Source organism: Melopsittacus undulatus, chromosome 6, assembly GCF_012275295.1.
Source record: "Melopsittacus undulatus isolate bMelUnd1 chromosome 6, bMelUnd1.mat.Z, whole genome shotgun sequence".
NCBI lineage: Eukaryota > Metazoa > Chordata > Aves > Psittaciformes > Psittaculidae > Melopsittacus > Melopsittacus undulatus.
Window position 1 is genome coordinate 24,282,309 of NC_047532.1, and position 18,282 is coordinate 24,300,590.

General features: G+C 40.6%; 1 protein-coding gene across 2 annotated transcripts; it reads left to right on the forward strand.

Annotated features, from left to right (window-relative positions):
* SAMD13 (sterile alpha motif domain containing 13) lies at nt 1-12,796 on the forward strand. Of its 2 annotated transcripts, XM_031050787.2 has the most exons (5): nt 1-121; nt 1,521-1,605; nt 5,729-5,840; nt 9,269-9,348; nt 11,621-11,734. In XM_031050787.2, the coding sequence occupies exons 2-5, from the start codon at nt 1,553-1,555 to the stop codon at nt 11,646-11,648; spliced, it is 273 nt and encodes a 90-aa protein (XP_030906647.1). In that variant the 5' UTR covers nt 1-121; nt 1,521-1,552; the 3' UTR covers nt 11,649-11,734. The 2 variants fall into 2 exon arrangements, with proteins under 2 accessions (XP_030906647.1, XP_005151088.1); XM_005151031.3 differs by lacking the exon at nt 9,269-9,348 and having other exon boundaries at nt 11,621-12,796.
* Nucleotides 12,797-18,282: the final 5,486 nt, after the last annotated feature.

The following is an 18,282-nucleotide window of genomic DNA, read 5'->3' on the forward strand; positions in this document are numbered from 1 at the left end:
GGCGGGGCTGCTGCCCAGTGTCAAACTGAGCCGCCTCAGAGCGCCCCGCTGCCGGCGGGGGGGGCGGGAGCCGCGGGCTCCGGAGCAGCCCGTAGCAATGCTTTGGTTTAGTTGCTCGTAGGTAGGTTTTTCTGTCTTACTTCCCCCCATCCCTCACCCCCCCAGCCAAAAATTGACAATGTGGTGCAGTGCTGCCTGGCGAACGGTCTCGGAGATGCTTGTAAAATGGTGAACGCGTGCCACACAGCCCCGGAGAGGCTGGCTCCTCCCGCCGCGGGGGAAGGGGAGAGCCCCGGGAGCCCCCCGGTGGCCGCGGGCTCCCTCCGCGGGAGGTGCCGTGCCCCGAGCCCGGGGTGGCCGCGGGTCCTGCGTGGTCGGGGTGAGGGACCTCCCGCAGGCGGACTGGTGCGGTTGTCGTTTTGCAGGCACCTCAGGTGAACCAAGAAGTGTTTCGAGGGAATGTGTTATTTGGTCAGCGGTGCAGGAAGAAGCATCTTTTCGATTAGTTTGTTACTGTTTTGCTGGTACTTTGCGTGCTGCTACCTGTGTAATAAAGTCTTCTTTATTTTTTTTAAACAGCAATATTAATTGCTACTTTCTGGTTTTGCAAAGTTTTAGTTGAAGAGCATGATTTCCATATTCTGTACTTCCCAGAGCTCTGTAACATTTCACTGGCATCCATTAATGCTACAGCAAGAGCATCCTGAGTCCTTGGTCAGTTCTTTGGTGCTTTCTGAAATAGAAATGGCTTACTTGACAACAGAAAGAAAAGGCTTTGGTCATTTCTGCATGTTCTGTGGAGGGGTAGAAAAAGCTGTGTAGCAAAAGTATTCTAGCATGCTGTAAGGAGGGAAACAAACTGGATTTTCTCCTGTGTCTTTCGTATGCCCCTTTCCTTTTCAGAGTCCAGCGTATGGTACCTGTAGAAGACACTGTGCTAGTGAAGGAAGGATAGTCTTACGGATAAGATACAGATTTCAGGGCTCAGGAGTTTGGCACTCAATTCTAAACTCACCTTACGTGTGAAATGGGTATAAGTCACTTTGTGCTGATCTGTATCCTGGATTCACCATTTGTAGGACAAGGCTATGAATTTCAAAACCTCACGTCTTATCCTCACTAGGGATAAGATCATACATCTGTTTAGATCCTCTGTATAGCAGGATGACTGAAGGCATAATACCCTTGATATCTAGCTATATATTGCACATCACTCTACGCATATGGATATATAGTTTGATAAAATTTTTACCAGTTTCAGGAAGGATCAAATGTAACATTACCTTCCTTGATTTTTCAGGTGTGAAATATTTCTTGTGTTTGAAGCACAGGTCAACATTTCCTAGTGCATTAGCTATTACGAATTTTGACAGGCTTCTGAGAAAAACAGTCTTTTGACAGCACCTGTGCTCTCAAGTGGAAACATGGTTGTATCCTGGTAGAATGCTTGTTTCTATATTATGTTGCTCTTTTCATACTAGCAATAATTAAACACAATTTTTTCTCCCCTTACTGATCAGTTGCTGAAGTAAAAGAAACTTCTATCCTCCCCATGCTAACTGTTGACATGGAAAACAAGGAAAATGGCTCTCTGGATGTCAAAAAGTAAGTGAATCCATAGTGTTCAGTTTATTTAAGCAGCACATGGATTTTGATTGTAGTTTTAATTTGACTTAATGTGACTGGCAAGGATGGGCACCTCTGTCTTTGCTTGCTTCAAACCTTGCCTGTTCTCAATTACTTTTGCTCTATTTCAGCTTCAAAATATAAGTGCCTTGGGAACTGAATCTTATGGGATATGTGCAATGGAGAGATGTAGAAGCTAGTAACTTAAATTGGGGTACCTTTCTCCACTGATTTCTCCTCTCAGTCAGAGTCTAAAACAAGTGGTAGCTCAGTAACCAGTATTCTACATCTGCTCACCTGTCTTCTAGTGGCTTTTGTAGAGGCAGTTCCTGAGAGAGAGGTGTGTCCTATGTGGAAGTCTACTCTCTGTCTCGGTCAGAGAGACATATGCCCTTCTCTGCTCACTGCCCAGTATTGCTGAGAAGTAGTAGCAGCAGCATGTGTCTTTGGTGTCAGTTCTCTTCTGGAAGATGTAATTTAAGCTGTTCACTGGAGAAGGCCTAAACTGGGTTTTTTCTTCAGATTTAGGGTGAGAATAAAGCATAAACATGGCGTGCACTGCTCTACAATTTTCCTTTAGCGTGGTAGACTGCAGGCTAAGGGATATGACCTGTTCTGGAGGCATTTCTGTATCCTCAGAGGTCAGCAATTCTTAAATCAGGGCTGGCAGTTCTCAATTCTGAGTGACGTTACGATCTGAGAAGTGGAGTTCTGTGTGGAAAAAATTGGCCTTGCTGCTGTAAAGTTATAGAAGCTGTGGTAAGATAGATATATGTATATATGAATATATTTAAAGAAAACCCACAAACGCCCCCCCCCCCCAAAAAAAAAAACACAAAAACCCCACAGAGAAACAAAACCCAAGCAAAACCAAAACAAAATAAAAAAAAAAAACAAACCAAAAAACCCAAAACACAAAGAAAGGTACTAGAGTGAGTTCTTAATCTGTCTTCTCAAACAGCAGCACTTCTGCAAAGCTGCACCTCATTCTTCTCCTTCAGATCTCTTTTCCACAAGCCTTCCAAGAAAACTTGACAATGCTTTGGCTTCCAGGCACTAGAATAGTAGTAGTAGTAATAATCACCATCATCATTATAACTTCAAGATGCTGGTAAAACACTTGATTATGACACAGCATCAAAAGATCTGATGGCAACCATTAAAGTTGGCATGCTCCCCCTTCTCTTGAGACATTGCTTACACCACACCAACATAAAATGTGTTTTCCTGTTCAGTGACTATGAATAAATTGTATCGTGTGTGTTTCCTGCAGAAGCCACCTTCAGTTGGCAGTCTTGCTTCTACAATGAGGACTCTATGGTGGGAGAAGAAAGGAGGCCTTCAGGGCAAGGACAGTTTACATTTAATCATTTCCCCCTAAGGCTTAGGTGATAAAGGCTCAATTACTGCTGGTAAAGTTGGCTTTTTAGATGGGGTTTGTATTTAAACTGATCAGGAGCTGTGTTTTCTAAATGAACATTATATGTGCATGTATCTACAAATTAAGTATTTGTTACTTTCTTAAAGTGGTTATAAATAGCTTGGCTAAAATCTGTTCACAGCTATACCTTTGCAAGCCTTGCTGCTTCTGCCACATGATGGCAATAAAGGCACAGGGACAGTGGTGAAAAGCAGTCAAGCCGCGTCTTTATTCATTGCCAGTACATCTAGTATCTTGTTACAAAGCCTAAAATGCCAGTCCTCTTAAGATAACACAGCATCCACAATGTCCGGCATAAATGGGTGTATGGCTATGTCACGGCTGTTACATATTGCCTTTTCTTGTCTAAAGAACAGAGCCATGTGCAACAGCAGGGCAAGGAGGAGACAAAGTCTAGAAACCAAATGAGCATCTGTGTGGGTAGATGGGTTAAAATCCAGTCTCCAGCCGTTTGCCACATGCCTTTGAGTTTTCTGCAGTTGTAGCTGTGGAAATTGGCTCCACTTGAGGTCCAGCATGATGCTATTCCTTGAGGCAGGAACTTGCAATTATTTTCTGTGATTAGTTAATGACTAAGGTAGAGCCCCTAAAGTCACTGCAGTTGAGCCTGGAATGGGGCTGGACCAAGCTGTAGTTCCATAATGGTAAAAAGAAGAGTTACATGATGAACTAGCATATGTGGGCTGAAACATGAAATTGTGGGAAGGAGGGTTTGAGACCATATTTAGCTGGAAATTAGAGTGTTTCAGGAAGCAAGCAAAATACAGTTAGGAGGTATTTTTACAGATTGAATATTTTATTTGCCATTTAGGAAGAATTAAATTCAGTATCTCTTAGGATTTATTACATTGTTGGTTTTACTTTTTAAATACCAAGGACTTGGGGATTTGTTTGTTTATTTTTGATTTTAAGTAGAAGATGAGTCATTGAAAGTGATAGTCCAGGGGAAAATACAAAGATTTAAATATAATACTTCAAATGCTGCCTTTACAAGTATGTAAAGGTTTTCTCTGGTGCTTTTCATGTTTTACTTCTTAAGCCTCAGAATGTGCACAACACTAAAAATCTTAACTGAAAGGCATTCTTTGATAAAAAAAACAAAGTGCAGTTCTAATAAGGCTGCATACTCTCATTTTCAATTTTGCTGAGTATTGCCTTTTTGTGTAATCACAATCAGTGAAGCAATTCATGAAGTCAGTCATTACTTGATGAGCAGAAGTAAGAAACTCTGGCCCTTTGCTCATTGCTCTGAGATTTGTATATATTCCATATGATAAGTAAAAGAAACTGCTTTTAGAAAGCGAAGTGCAGCATTCAGTGTGATGTTGAGGTTGCAGTGTGACTAGGACCAGAATTTTGTTGCCGTGTTGACAGGTACATTTCAAAAGCTAGGAGAGAAACAAAGATCACTGTGTTCATGAGTCCTCCTTCCCAGGACTGAGCTACTTGTAGAAATTGGGATGTGGTGATAGGAGTAGTGTATGTGATTCTGTTCACTTCTTTTCATGGCTGGTTGGAAAAATGGTTGGCTCTTGATTCCCTCAGTTATTTTGCTGAAAGACACAAATCTAGGCAAGACAGAGGTGGTGACAGCTGGAAAAGAAAAATCTGAAGGATGGCATAAAAATGCTGTTAGCAGAGTATAATCTCACACAGAATTATCTGTGTTTCTTTTCCAGCTGGTGCTGTTGAAAATCAAAGTCCTCTAAGCTTCAGGACCTGAAATGGACAGGATTCTGACATTTGCCCTGATCTATAAGTTTTCAATATTTCTACATTAGCATTATGGTTAAGCATGCAGAAACGTCTGGCATGGACTTTCCTACTTCTAGTTAAGAAAGGACTTCTTTAACACCTTTTTTCTGACATCTTACTCTTCATCCTCCTAAATTGCTGTAGGAAAGGTAATCAAGCTGTGTGTTTTTGTTACCAAGAATTTGCAGAAGCACAAAAGTTATCTGAGATAGGGTGAAGGCAATTTGAATATGAGAAACGCAGAATAAGGATAGTAATATGAATGATTGGTTGGTTTTGCTACTGTGGAAAGCATTTGCCTAAGGTCAAGCACAGAAGGAATTCATTCTGACTGTGTTTACAAAAAGTCCATAGATTTGTCCAAAGATGAGTCCAAAAACACTTTAGGGAAATTTTCAGTATTGTGCAATTAGTGCAAGCGTTGGTGCCTCTGGTTGGTTGATATTGTTTTGTTTTGCAAGGTAAAGGTGGTTTCCAGTAGTTTCTGCTCATGTTATGAGGAAGTACAGTCTCATCTGGGAAAAGAATAACATCCACATACTGCAATTCTTTGTAAGTGCTTGGTAGCTGAAAGCAAGCTGCAGTCTTGAAAGGCAACCATTTGGTACCTCAGTCATGATAGTCTTTGTTCTTGAACTGCGAAGATCCTGACTGATTACCTTTGGCTGATGTGAAGATTCATATACTTTATTCTTTTCTGAAGGGAGAGGTACCTCAGTTGTCTCCAGCATCAGGTCTTTTAAATGGAAGAGAACAGGAGTGGCTGTTCTGTACCAGGGCAGGGTACAGAAGGCTACTTTTCCTGGATGAACAAGGAAGGAGGGAATGTATATGGGGTGTGCACAGAGAAGTAGCAGACACTCTGCACGCATTTAGTGATTACTTGTCTGGATCTGTACTTTGCAGTTCAGTAGAGAATGGGAGACCTCCGGATCCTGCTGACTGGGCTGTTACCGATGTTGTGAATTATTTCAGAACAGCTGGATTTGAAGAACAAGCCAATGCTTTTCAAGAACAGGTAAATCTGTTAGGAAACACCTATTAACTGCTACCTGTTTCTCAAATGGCACATTTTTGTCATGGACTTGGTTATATACTGTCAAATGGGAGTGGGGATCCCACATTAGTGGAGGGTAAAAATCTATGGGACTATGATCTCTGAGTAATAATATTGTTCAACAAGGTGTGAATAATAGGTTGGAGTTTGACTAAGAGAGTCATGTGAAAGGTGATGAATCTAAACAAATTTTCTGCCTTGGCCTCAGTCTTCTTGTACAACCCACTCAGTTTCACTATCTTGTTATTTAAAATATGAGTGGTAATTCCCATCTTCCTTAGTGTATTGTATAGATACACTTAGACTATTTATACAGTCTGGGACACCTAGGAAGCAAGTAGCTTTTGAAAACCTAGGATAACAAAGAGGCTTCTGGGTTGTGTTGAACTTAGCAGTGCAAGCGAACAGGAAAGGACAAGTTGGTAGTAAAGGGGAATAGTCTTTTTAGGCACTGGAGAAGCACGTTTTTCTGAGAAAGAGGCTTGGTCTTCATTTCTGGTCCTTGTAACTGCTGATGCTAATGGATGGCTTCTTTTGGTAGATTTGATGAGCAAAGAATTTAATAGTTATATGGCCCCTTGCAACTCACCTGTCAGCATGCTGGTAAGGTGTATTACTGTGATGAATAGGGAAGTTGGCTTACTTGGCCTACAGCTCACCTGTTCCATAGAGATGAAAATTACATCTCCAGATTGTCGGTTCAGCACCTTCCCTGGTAAGTCTGTAGGTTTGTGTGCAACTACCAGGAAATTATTTAAACAACACCTGTATCTAGCTATCAAAATAGATGTCTTGACCTTCCAAGGCACTGATCTAGTACAAGTTATGAGCAGTTTTGCAGGGAAACTGTAAATCTAATATGAAATGCCATTACTGTTGGTCAGGTTAATCATGCTGATCTTCAGCACCTGGACAGTGAAGTCCCATGAGATTGGAATCCGTGACTATAACAGTACCTAAATTTAACTCTTTGTTCTTGCAGGTCAAAAGCCTGGTGTTGAGTAGTTCTTTTGCAGGGTGCAGAGAGAGGCTGTTTCTGCAGGTGCTACAATTTTTTTCAGAATTTGAAGATGGGTAAATAAGCAAAAAAATTGTTTAAGTGTATCGATTCCTAAATACCAGCATCCTTGTCTCCTCCACTGCCTTGGAAATGTGATTTAAAAAAACACACAGACAACGCAATTGCAACCTCTGGGAGTTTTTTCCTTATACTGGCAGATACCTCTGACTTTCAAATAACCTCTCTGCACCTCAGCTGGCTTGTCAATAGTACTGCAGTATTACTACTGATCTAACAGCAGCAAGGTGAGACTTAACTTGCGAGGTTTGGCAAAGCAATTTACAACAGTCTGCCGGAAAGTAGCATAGAATTAGAGTGTAAAGATTTTATTAGTATTCTGCAGTGAGGGCAAGCAACTTCAGGAGCATAGCTGAAGTAAGCTGCTTTTTAGTAATGTGTTGACAGGGCTCTGCTAGGGTAGCCATGGGCAGAAATGTGGCTGTGATTCCACTACTAGCTTCACTTTATGCAAAGCCTTAGAGAGGGAGGCTAAAACCTGCCATCAGGATGCAACCAGGAGATGTGGGGCAGACACTTACAGCACAATTTATTGCCACATCCTTCCCTCTTCATTCCCTTAGCAGCACGAGGAGCAGCAAGTACCTGTTCCTCCATGCCAGCTCTGCCAGCCCATTCCTTGTCTGCACCAGGAACAGTTTCAGGAATAACCCTGTTCCTAACCTCTTACTGGTGGTTGTGTTCAGTTTCTTTTATGTTGTATACTAGTCACTAACTTTGTGTGCTTATGGCATTTGTTATCAAAATCTCCCAGGCTTTCCAGGTATGGCAGTGCTATCAGGTTCATTTTGAGCCCTTAGCTGTCCTCCGTCTGTATAGTTACCAGGCATGCAGCTGAAGCTCTGTCCATCTCCATTTTAGTTTGCCATTTGTACTGCAGCTTGCCTGGGTCCCAGAAACCCAAATTAACATGATCTGCTACTTCCTTGAATATGTACTAGAAGGGGAATGAGGTTGTAAATGGTAAAGGAAAGTATTCTGTTTCACCTACAACAATGGGAAATTGTTTTTTACTGGTCTGCTTCAGTAGGGGTAGCACAATGGTTTCCTTACAAAACATCCATAGCTCAGAACGTAATAATGAGATCTGTTACTATGTTCAGCTTTTACACAACAGTAACTGAGTCCACACTTTCTTTTGATGAATCGGAATGCATCTGGACTCACCCAAAGCACGTGGCTCAAAGAATTTTTAAGACTGGATTTATTTTCTCACAACATTTTAAAGAGGAGAAATCATTTTAAGTACTGCAGAATGTTTTATTAAAACTGTGTTGTTAAGTGCTGGTAAGAAGTGATGACTGTATGGTGATTATACATTATTTCTTCTTGGAGTTTCACTGATGTCAGCAAGTCAAAAGAGCTCACGGATGAAAAGAGATTCAACTGAAATATGTTGCCCAGTAACAAAAAAACCCAAAACATCAGAAAGCAAATCAGAGAAGCCAAGAAGTTAGAGGCACAGGATAACCAAAGAGGAAGGCAGATCAGGTACAGGATGAGGGTGCGAACACCTTCAAATAACTGCTGCCTCTTAGTACATGGCTAAGCTAGAAGCCCTTGGAGCCCATGGGGCTTTGGCTCACTCAGAAACTGAAGCTGTTTGCCATGTCTTGAGACACGCTAATGCTATGCCTGACTTTCATTGTTGTCCAGGTGGCTTTTAGCCATTAGTATTATGATAGCCAGATAAGCCCAAGAAACCCAGTGTTAGTTTGCTGGCCTCACTGCAATGCCTTATCAGAAGGGGAACTAGGGGTTGATGCTAGCTTATATCCACTGCTGCTTTCTAGCAGAGCCATGACATGGAGGAACATGTGAGCATGCTGGCTGCTCTGCTTTCATGTTATCTGTACTGTGAAACCTTGAAGTTCTCAGTCACTTAGAGCAGAAAGAATGCTGGGAGAACTTGAAGCAAAACTGGTCCTCTGGTCATTTACTGAAGATAATATGCTATTGCTGCTGAGGTCATCCTGGCACAATGGAAAATTAGTATTAGCTCTATTTGTGTAGAGGGGTCCCTCTGCAGGTGACATTAAAAAGGCATAACAAAAGCTGGCATTGAAGTTACGTCCTGAAAAAAGTCCAGAAAATAGAGAAGTAGCAGAGAAGAAATTTGGAGAAGTTACCAAAGCACATGAAAGCTTACTTGGTACCAAAAACTGGACTAACAAATGTACGGAAGCAGGTGTAAGTGGAAACTAAAAAGAAGTGGAAGAGCTTACAATACACACAAAGATACCATTCATTTCTACACATATATGTTTAGAGAATCAGTTTTCTATTCATTTAAAGTTACCAACATTTCTAGAATCCATGGGGAGCCATGTGGAAGAAGAAGGGAAAGGAGTCAATGGTTTTTTCCTGTTCATGGAGTTTCTCCAGTTCCAGGTACTGGATTTATTTCATTTGGAGGCAGTTCTTCCTCCATAGCATCATTGAACAACAGAAAAGGCAACTTCAGGGTAGGTCACAACAATGAGTAAAATACTCACTGGTGTAAAAATTCCCACAAAAAGAATTGTGATGAATGGAAAAGAGAGGATAGAAACTGCTTTTAACTGTTATCATTCTCAGTAGTAACTGGAAAGAGGCACCTGGTATTAATTGGGTAAAAAGTTACTGGAAACTTTTTCCTTTTGGATCTACTTTTACACTGTGCTCCCCTGAGGGACCAGCCGTTATCATTAAAAGAAATTCTGCTTACCGCTGACCTTTGAGTATGTTGTGGTTTGCCAATGTATTTTGTACCTACAATCATAAGAGAGATAAGTCTGGACAAATTCATGCTGAACTCTAATAACTCTAATGTAAGTCTTCCTCCTTTTATGTTGAGTTGTAATCAAGGATGGGATCTCTGACATTTCCAAGACAACTGTTAGTATTCCTAAGATTCTGCAGTGGGATAAATTGATGTGTGATATTTATAATATTTATAAAAAATACAAAATTTTGACAATACATTATCATGGACAGCAACAATATATGCAAACATTTGAACTGGTTGTTGGCTTTTAGAATCATAGAATAGTTAGAGTTGGAAAGGACCTTAAGATCATCTACTTCCAACCCCCCTGTCATGGGCAGGGACACCTCACATTAAACAGTATCACCCAAGGCTTCATCCAACCTGGCCTTGAACACTGCCAGGGATGGAACATTCACAACCTCCCTGGGCAACCCATTCCAGTACCTCACCACCCGAACAGTAAAGAATTTCTTCCTTATATCCAATCTAAACCTCTGCTGTTTAAGTTTCAACCCGTTACTCCTTGTCCTATCACTACAGTTCCTAATGAATAGTCCCTCCCCAGCATCCCTATAGCCCCCCTTCAGATACTGGAAGGCTGCTATGAGGTCTCCATGCAGCCTTCTCTTCTCCAGGCTGAACAGACCCAACTTTCTCCACCTGTCTTCATATGGGAGGTGCTTCAGGTCCCTGATCATCCTCGTGGCCCTCCTCTGGAATTGTTCCAACAGTTCCATGTCCTTTTTATGTTGAGGACATCAGAACTGTACACAATACTCCAGGTGAGGTCTCACAGGAGCAGAGGGGCAGGATCACCTCCTTCGACCTGCTGGTTACGCTTCTTCTGATGCAGCCCAGAATATGGTTGGCTTTCTGGGCTACAAGCACACACTGCAGCCGGCTCATGTTCATTTAGCAAATCTAACAGTTGTGGTTATTTTGGTGGGTTTTTTTTTTTTTTCAGTTAAAAAAGAATGCAACAGCAGAGTTAAGTTCAGTCCTTATAGCAGGAGAATGCCATAAAGCTATATACTTCTTTGGGCTAGGACAGCCCTGGGAGGTCTTGCTGCGTTGTGAGACACCAGTCAATGCATTAGCTGTTGCTCCTGTTTCCTGAGTAAGTGCACTGTGATTGAACTGTAGAGATGTGTAAAGAAAAGAATGGTCCAATTTCTAAAACAGAGATGGGAGTCCATTTTGACCTTTGAGAGATCATTTACAGGTAGTTTTCAAATATACAAGGTTTTGAAGTAAAAAAAAAAACAAACCCTAAAGCCTGAAGGATTTTGATCTAAATAGGTCAGAAAGCCAAGGTTTGAGGAAAAAACAAACAAACAAAATCCCACAAAACAATCAATCAAGAAGTTCCCTCCCATTGTTGAGTTCCACAGTAGTCTAAATAGTAAATAGTAAAAGTAGTTCTAAAATTTCTGATTGCAGGAGTCTTCTCCTCCCCCACAGGACACATGGGAAGGTTGGCCTTTTAAAGAAGGCATCTGAAGTTATTGGTGGATACTGACTAGTCCAAACTTGCCTATTGCTGTCAGTGGTAATTCTCCTGCAATGCACTTTATAAGCTGCTTTCTTGAGAGTGTCCTTCTCTTAATGGCGACAATTAGGCAATTTGCACATATACCTATTAATTTGAAACAGATTTACAAAGAGGGAATTTTGAAATAAAGCTTATTTGGGTTTTGTGCTTGACTACACAGAATTTATGCTTTAGTCAGCACAAGTGAGCACTTCAAAAGCCGACAGCAGAATTCAGCAGCTATAAACACAGTTTAAGGAAAATAAAAGCTACTATTTTTTTTCTCATTGATCCTCTGTAGTAGTCCTCCATTTGTTGCATGACTGTTCTCGTCTGTTAGATTTGTACATTTGTCTTTATAAACTCTTTAATTCTTCTTATAGGAAATTGATGGCAAATCATTACTCTTGATGACAAGAAATGATGTACTGACTGGACTTTCATTAAAACTGGGGCCTGCGCTGAAAATCTATGAGTATCACGTTAAACCTCTACAGACACAACATCTAAAGAACAACTCTTTATAGCAAATTATCTAACTGGGGTCATGTTGTGCCTCAAACAACAAATAAGCAATTTGGTTTCATGTGGTGGAACTTTGTAAAGAGAAAATAGATCTATTAAGAATTTAAACCAAATTATTATATATATCCTATTGGATAGAGTTGGCAATATACTATATACTAAGTCTGAACTGAGAGAAGTGGTGTGTATTTTTTACATAGTACATAATGATTTTCTCTTTTAGGAAGTGTCAATAAGCATGTTGAAATAGCTACATCACTGTATCCAGAACAAAAGGGAGGTATGTCAATCTCATTTTTGATCCAGACATGTTCTTGATTTCACGAATTAAAATACCAAAAAAAACCCCAAACCCAGATAAAGTTTACGTGCATCTTTGGGAGAGAGAAACCAATTAAGGTAGGTTTTGTTTTATACTAAACATCTACTAAAATATTGCTACTTGTAATTTTAGGATGGGACTGACACTTGCCAAGTCACCCTTTTTTGCAGAGGGTCCTATTTTGACCTTATTAAGGTTTACTCGTGGTATGCTGCAATGTTTAGAGCTGTGTATACAACTAACATAACCCCTTCGATAGCAGAAGGTGTTGCCAACAGGTGAAACTGGGTTGTGTATTTTTTGCTGTCCTTTAAATTTCCAGCTTGTTTTCACCTGGTTTTAATAGTAGTTTTATGTAAAGTATAGTTGGTTTTAAAAAGTTTGTGTTGCTTTGCAAAACAAAAGAAAAAAAAAAGCTTTGTTTTATTCCTTTTTCTAATTTATGATAAGTTGTTTTTTAACATTATGCAGAAATTTGTAAAAAGAGTAAAATTCTGCACATTTCTAATATTGTCTGTCATTGGTGGTGTAATGGTTGATTTTTTTTAATGCTTTACTTAACAGTTTGAATACTTGTTTTAAAACTGAAGGAAGCTGTCTCGTCACCATACATCTCTGTTAAAAGAGAGTCTTGTTCAATCTGTTTGTACCAGTTCCCTATTTGATAGGTTGCTTGCTATATCCCAATAAAGCATTACTTATGTTTGGATTCAGTTTACTTTACAGATCTTTTACTTTCTCTGATTCTTTGTTGTGGTATATTGGAGTTCCTGGTTTTCTCCATTTTCACATTAAAAAGGTACCAAAACCAACTTAATACTCTATGTTCTTGTGATTACTTTTAATACCACCTACCAAGATATTTAAAAACAGAATTGTCTTTGCTTTTTCTTATCTAGTGTTATATACTGCTGAAGGAGAAGCACTGGTCACAGTTCACCAGTAACATCTGTGCTTCTCTTACCACATTCTAGAGCCATCAGTGGTGTAGAGGTGCTGTGCTGGCCCTGGTACAGCAAAGTGATTTGCCCTAAAATGCGTGAGAGATAGCCAGCCCACAGTCTATCTATGTCTGGGCTCACCATCTTCTGGGGCCATGAAAGCTTTATGATGACCCCAGAAGCTGGGATGTGAGGTTGCATCAGTGAGGCTTAGCAAAGGAACCAGGAAGTAGGAAATAAGTAGGAGAGTGATGAAAGTGGAAATGGTGTGGGAGGAAATAGTGAGGGGGTGCAGCTGAGAAGGAAGGAGGTAAAAAGAGAGTCGTGTTTTCTGCCAAGTAGGAACAGGATTCAGGAAGAGGAAAGAGAAGCTCCTTTAATCTCTTGCCTAGGCGGGGGCCCTACCTTCATTTCTGACTTGGCCAAGCACAGGGTGTGATTGTTGATGCTGCAGTGCTAGAAGAGTTGCTTTTGGTTTCTAGAGTTGAGATTTGAGAAGTGGTAAAGCCATGTTAATAGGTATGCTGTACCTATTAACATTTACTTAGACAAAGCTCACATTATATGGTTTAATGCATAAAATATACACAGCAGCATGCTTCCTTGTATACTTTGTTACCTTGTACAATATATATATTTGGAATTCAAGGCACATGATAGGAGATGGGAATGTATTCACCATTTCTTTTTCTGTCCTTCATATTGTGCTCACTTCAAGTACTGTCTGGATTCTGCCTATGATTTTATTTATATTTTGACAGTGTCTGGACATACCTACTGGAAGTAGGGATCTTCCTAAATATCTTAATACATATTTCAGTATGTTTATGAAAAGGATTATGTGAACCAGCTATGTGTAGCAGTTTGGAGATGCCTAACAGCCCTTTTTTTTCTTAGGATTATTGTTGCAGGAGAATACATAGTGATATGTTACTGAAGGATGAATTGAGTATTCTCTTTTTCTCCCTATGCATGCTTGGTGTGTGATTAACACATTTCATAGATCTATGGATGACATAAAATTAAAACATACTTACTCCACGAGGGAGTAAAATCTCTACTGCAGCTGCAAGAGCGCATTTGGTGATTACTGAGCACTGTTTGTTCATTTAATATGTTTTAATGAACAAATGAGCTGCATTCAGAGACATCCAGATTTTATTTCCCTTTTGATCAGCTCCACTAACTCATTTGTACAAGTAGAGACCTAATGGGAGTCTTGCTGCAAAATGTGAAAAGGAATTTGGAGGAGGTTGCTCAGAACTGTAACAATTATTTTTTTTTAAATGTTCCTTATCCATATTGTAGTTTCCTGCTCTCCTCTGAGCTTTCTAATGCTGCTGCTCGCTTTGTGCAGGTGACTGTTCTGATTTTGTCAGTTACATTCTCCTTGCTTTTTTTCTGTGAGAATAAAAAATCTTGTAAAAAGAGACTGGTGGGTCTGAGAGAGGAAGTCAAAGCCAGATTATTTTTAGCTCCCATTTCTCTTGCAGAAAACACAGCTGCTGTTGAGATGAGGAAGCTACTGATGGGCATTACTGGATACCCTGTCAATACTGCAGTTCTGCAGTCACAGAGTTTGCAAGAACACAGTTTATAACATCCCCTTAATGTGCCTGCAGATAGGAGAGATCCTTCTCCTTAAAAGACCTCTGTGCTTTGGGTGGCGGTTAAGCTGCCAGTGCCCAACTGCTCAGTTGATAGTGGGTGTGAGAGTGAGGATGGGCGCAGTGCTGCAGGTCTCCTTGCTGTCATGCTGAACCAGCAGTTTAGAGAGTGGCCTCCTTCTCCTAGAGGCAGTTTTAAAGGAGCAGAACAACAGTCAGCTTCTCTGCCCTGCTGACTGTCAGCACAAGAACGGGGACATGTGCTACAGCCAAGGTCCTCCTAATTCCCTTTCCCTCTTCTTACCCTTTTCATAATACCACTAGTGCACATTTATCAGAGTCTTTCATTGCACTTTTAAAAATATTTGAAAGCATTACAGATTCTTTTTTTGGTATGATGGTTGTGAAATATATATTAGTACTGTTCATCAGCTCTGATGTTCACTGTCCTCTCAAGCTGTAGATACACAATGCATAATGTGTTCTCTCTGCATCCAAATATAGTACCAGGTACCACACGTAAAGCACATACAAACCTCTGTATGTTTGGAGGCTCTCTGTGTCTATCCACCAAGGTCACTTTCTCAGGCCAGAGAAAATGAGTCTGTCCGCTTGTTGGTATCACCCCTCCCTCTGTGTTTCTTTAAAACACTTTGCTTTTATGTGCTGCACTTCTTCAACTTGTAGAAAATTCTTTGCTTTTATAATTGTAGGACAAGACTCAGCAGCTGTAGCAAAGGGAGTGGCTCCCCATGGGTCACTCCTAGTTAGAAATGGCCAAGGCAAAATGTCATGTTAAGCTCTCACTATCAGTGATTACTCACTAAATTAACTCTTCTATCTTTTCACTGCTTTTTTCAACAGATTCAAATTCTACCAAGTCCTTTACTATTTCTTCTTTTTAAAAATGAGCATTTAATTGGTCAGTTATCTTCAACACTCTTTTCACTGTCACACTTCAATTACAATCACAGTAAATTGAGAAGCAGAGGCTCTTACTTTCTGTGAGTCTGGAGGAAGCTACAAATGTATTTTTATTTTTTTAATGGCAATAATACCTAAAGTTTGAAGGCTGAGTCTGAGCAGAACCAGAAAAAACATTATCTCACTTTCTCCACTCTTGTTCTTTACTTCCAAGTCAGAACAGCAGTTCCTTCCTTTCCAGAAAGGAGTTTTGGTCGGAAAGTCAGGTACAAAATTGACTACAAATTTGCATGTCAACAATGTAACCATCACTGTCTCAGCAGACAGTGGGATGAATTGAGCAGCACAGAGAAAGTCTGTTCTGCTCTCTCACCTTCACCTCAGGGACAATTTACACAGGCAATGGATTGGCTTCTGCTTCCTCCAGCAGAACAAGAGGACTTGACTGGTGCTGGGGAATGTCAGGCAGGAGAGGCCATCCATGTCCCATTCCGTCACACCAAAGGCCTCCATACACCTTCACCTCTGCATTGCTCAGTTTTGATAGCAGCTTCCCCTAAAGCTAGTTCAAATGGCAGTGGCTGTCATCAGCCTGCAAAGGCAGTCTTCCGTTGGAATAATAGGCAGACCAACTTAATACATAGTTTTAATACCCATTGGGAAGGCTGACTTCTTTTCAATATGATAATGTAGCAAGCTCATTAAATTCTTTTTTGCTTAGCCCCTATTATTCGGGAATTGTTTAATTTAGTGATGCTCCTTTGGATCCCAGATATGTATTCAACTTACTCCCAGAATAACATTATGTGGTAGATGCTGTAAATCTGGGGGATGGAACTATAGCCTTAAACACCTGGAAGAGCGCAAGGGGAGCACCATGAAGACTGTAAGCGGTCCTTGGTTTCCATATGAGAGTTCCACTGCTTCTGAAAGCTGCTGGTGAGTACAGGAGACCACTGTTTTATTTATATACTACACTTGTGAGCATCTTCTTTAAAGGAGCAGTCAGCAGTTACAACTGCTGTATCATCAGCTGATCTGCTGATAAAGCAACAACAAATGTCTTGGCATTGGCAGGCCTGCACTCATCTCAGGATGTTCTCTTCGTCTTTTCAGATGATTGGTATAATCCAGCTGCCCCTCTATGAACACTGCAGCACTTGCTTCACTGAGGAATGTCCTGACTTTGTAGCAGCTAAATCGTATCAAAAAAGGGAGGGAAGGCTCATCATTTGCACTGATGTCTGATTCAAGAGTAACATTGCTTTATCGTGTACTGGTGGAGTGCAGTGAGAGGAAGGAAGTAAAGAGTAAGGAACTTGTAGCTGAGTTTGTTCCCCAGCTGGTGGCCAAACCACAGACAGAAGCGTGGAAGTGGGCGTGTGCATGGGTGTAGTAATCCTGTTTCGCAAGGATACTCCTGTTCTTCCTCCCTTCTGTATAAATACTACATGCCTCTTTGCCTGAGCTTCTCTACTTGGAAACATTGCAGGAGTACAAAGCCATTAAAACTTGAGCTCATGACTTTTACTGTCAAATGTAGATGTTAACATGGAAATTCACGCTTAATGTCACTCTTGAGGGGTGGCAGAAGCCACCTTTAGTACCTGCGTACTCTAGGTTCTGCTGTTATGCTTCCCTCTGCACCGGAGTTTTCTCTACTCCCCTTATTTTTCTACTTTTTTGTCCCTCCAGTATTGTTTGGTTTGGGTTTTTGTTTCCAGCTGTGAAGTAGCCAGATGGGAGAGATACTGGCTAGATATATGGGAGAGATGTCCTCACTGATTTATTAATTTTTTTTTAATTATTATTTTATTTTCTTTGACTTTAATTTGTCTGGTATTTTTTACTATGAATGTATTTCCCCCCCTTTTTTCCTCCCCCTCATCTTTGTGCTTAACTTCTAGTGTCTCTCTCCTCTGTTACCTTATGTTCCACTTCTAGGCTGGCTCTCCTGTGCATGTCCATCCACTGGGGCCAGGGCTATAAATGCTCATCCCCACAGGGAAGCACTTACTTGCAGCAGTACCTGGCCTGCTATGGTCAGCTAACAGGACTGAATGATTATGTTTGCTTCTGCCACACAAGTCCATGAAGTCCTCCTCCAGCTCTCTCTGGCAGGCACCTATGGGGTGTGTGCCCCTTTCCTGGTTCTGTCCATCACTTGTTTTTTTGTGAGCCTGGCAGAGGTGAACTGCTGTTCTGGGGTGTAATTTGGTATGAACCTTGAGGAGGATGTAGCAGGCTTCAACTCAATGCAGTGGAGAGTTTGTAAGTCTGTAATAAATTTATGTAACAACTAACACCATCTTGTATTGTTTCTTATTTTATTGCCATAGATCGGGCATGCATCATCAGATCTAGTAAGTGCAATTTATAATGTCTTTTCTAATATATATGTATACCTTCTAATATATATGTATATATGGGACCAGCTTGATATGAATGGTAAGGATCAATCTCAGAAAACAGTTTATATCGTAATTATAGCCAAGATGTGAGTTTATGGTTTTGATCCTATATCTGGAGACATTTAATAGGTTTCTTTTTTTAGGCACAGCTATGCACTTTCAGGAAGAAAATGGTTGGCTGTTTTACGCACACAAATTGCAGAATTCTAACTTCAAAAGTATTTATTTTGGGATTTCTAGCCAGAAAGGGTTTTTCTTTGGTCACTTCAAAGGTTTAAATGTGTGTTGGAAAACAGGTAGCTTGAATATATATAT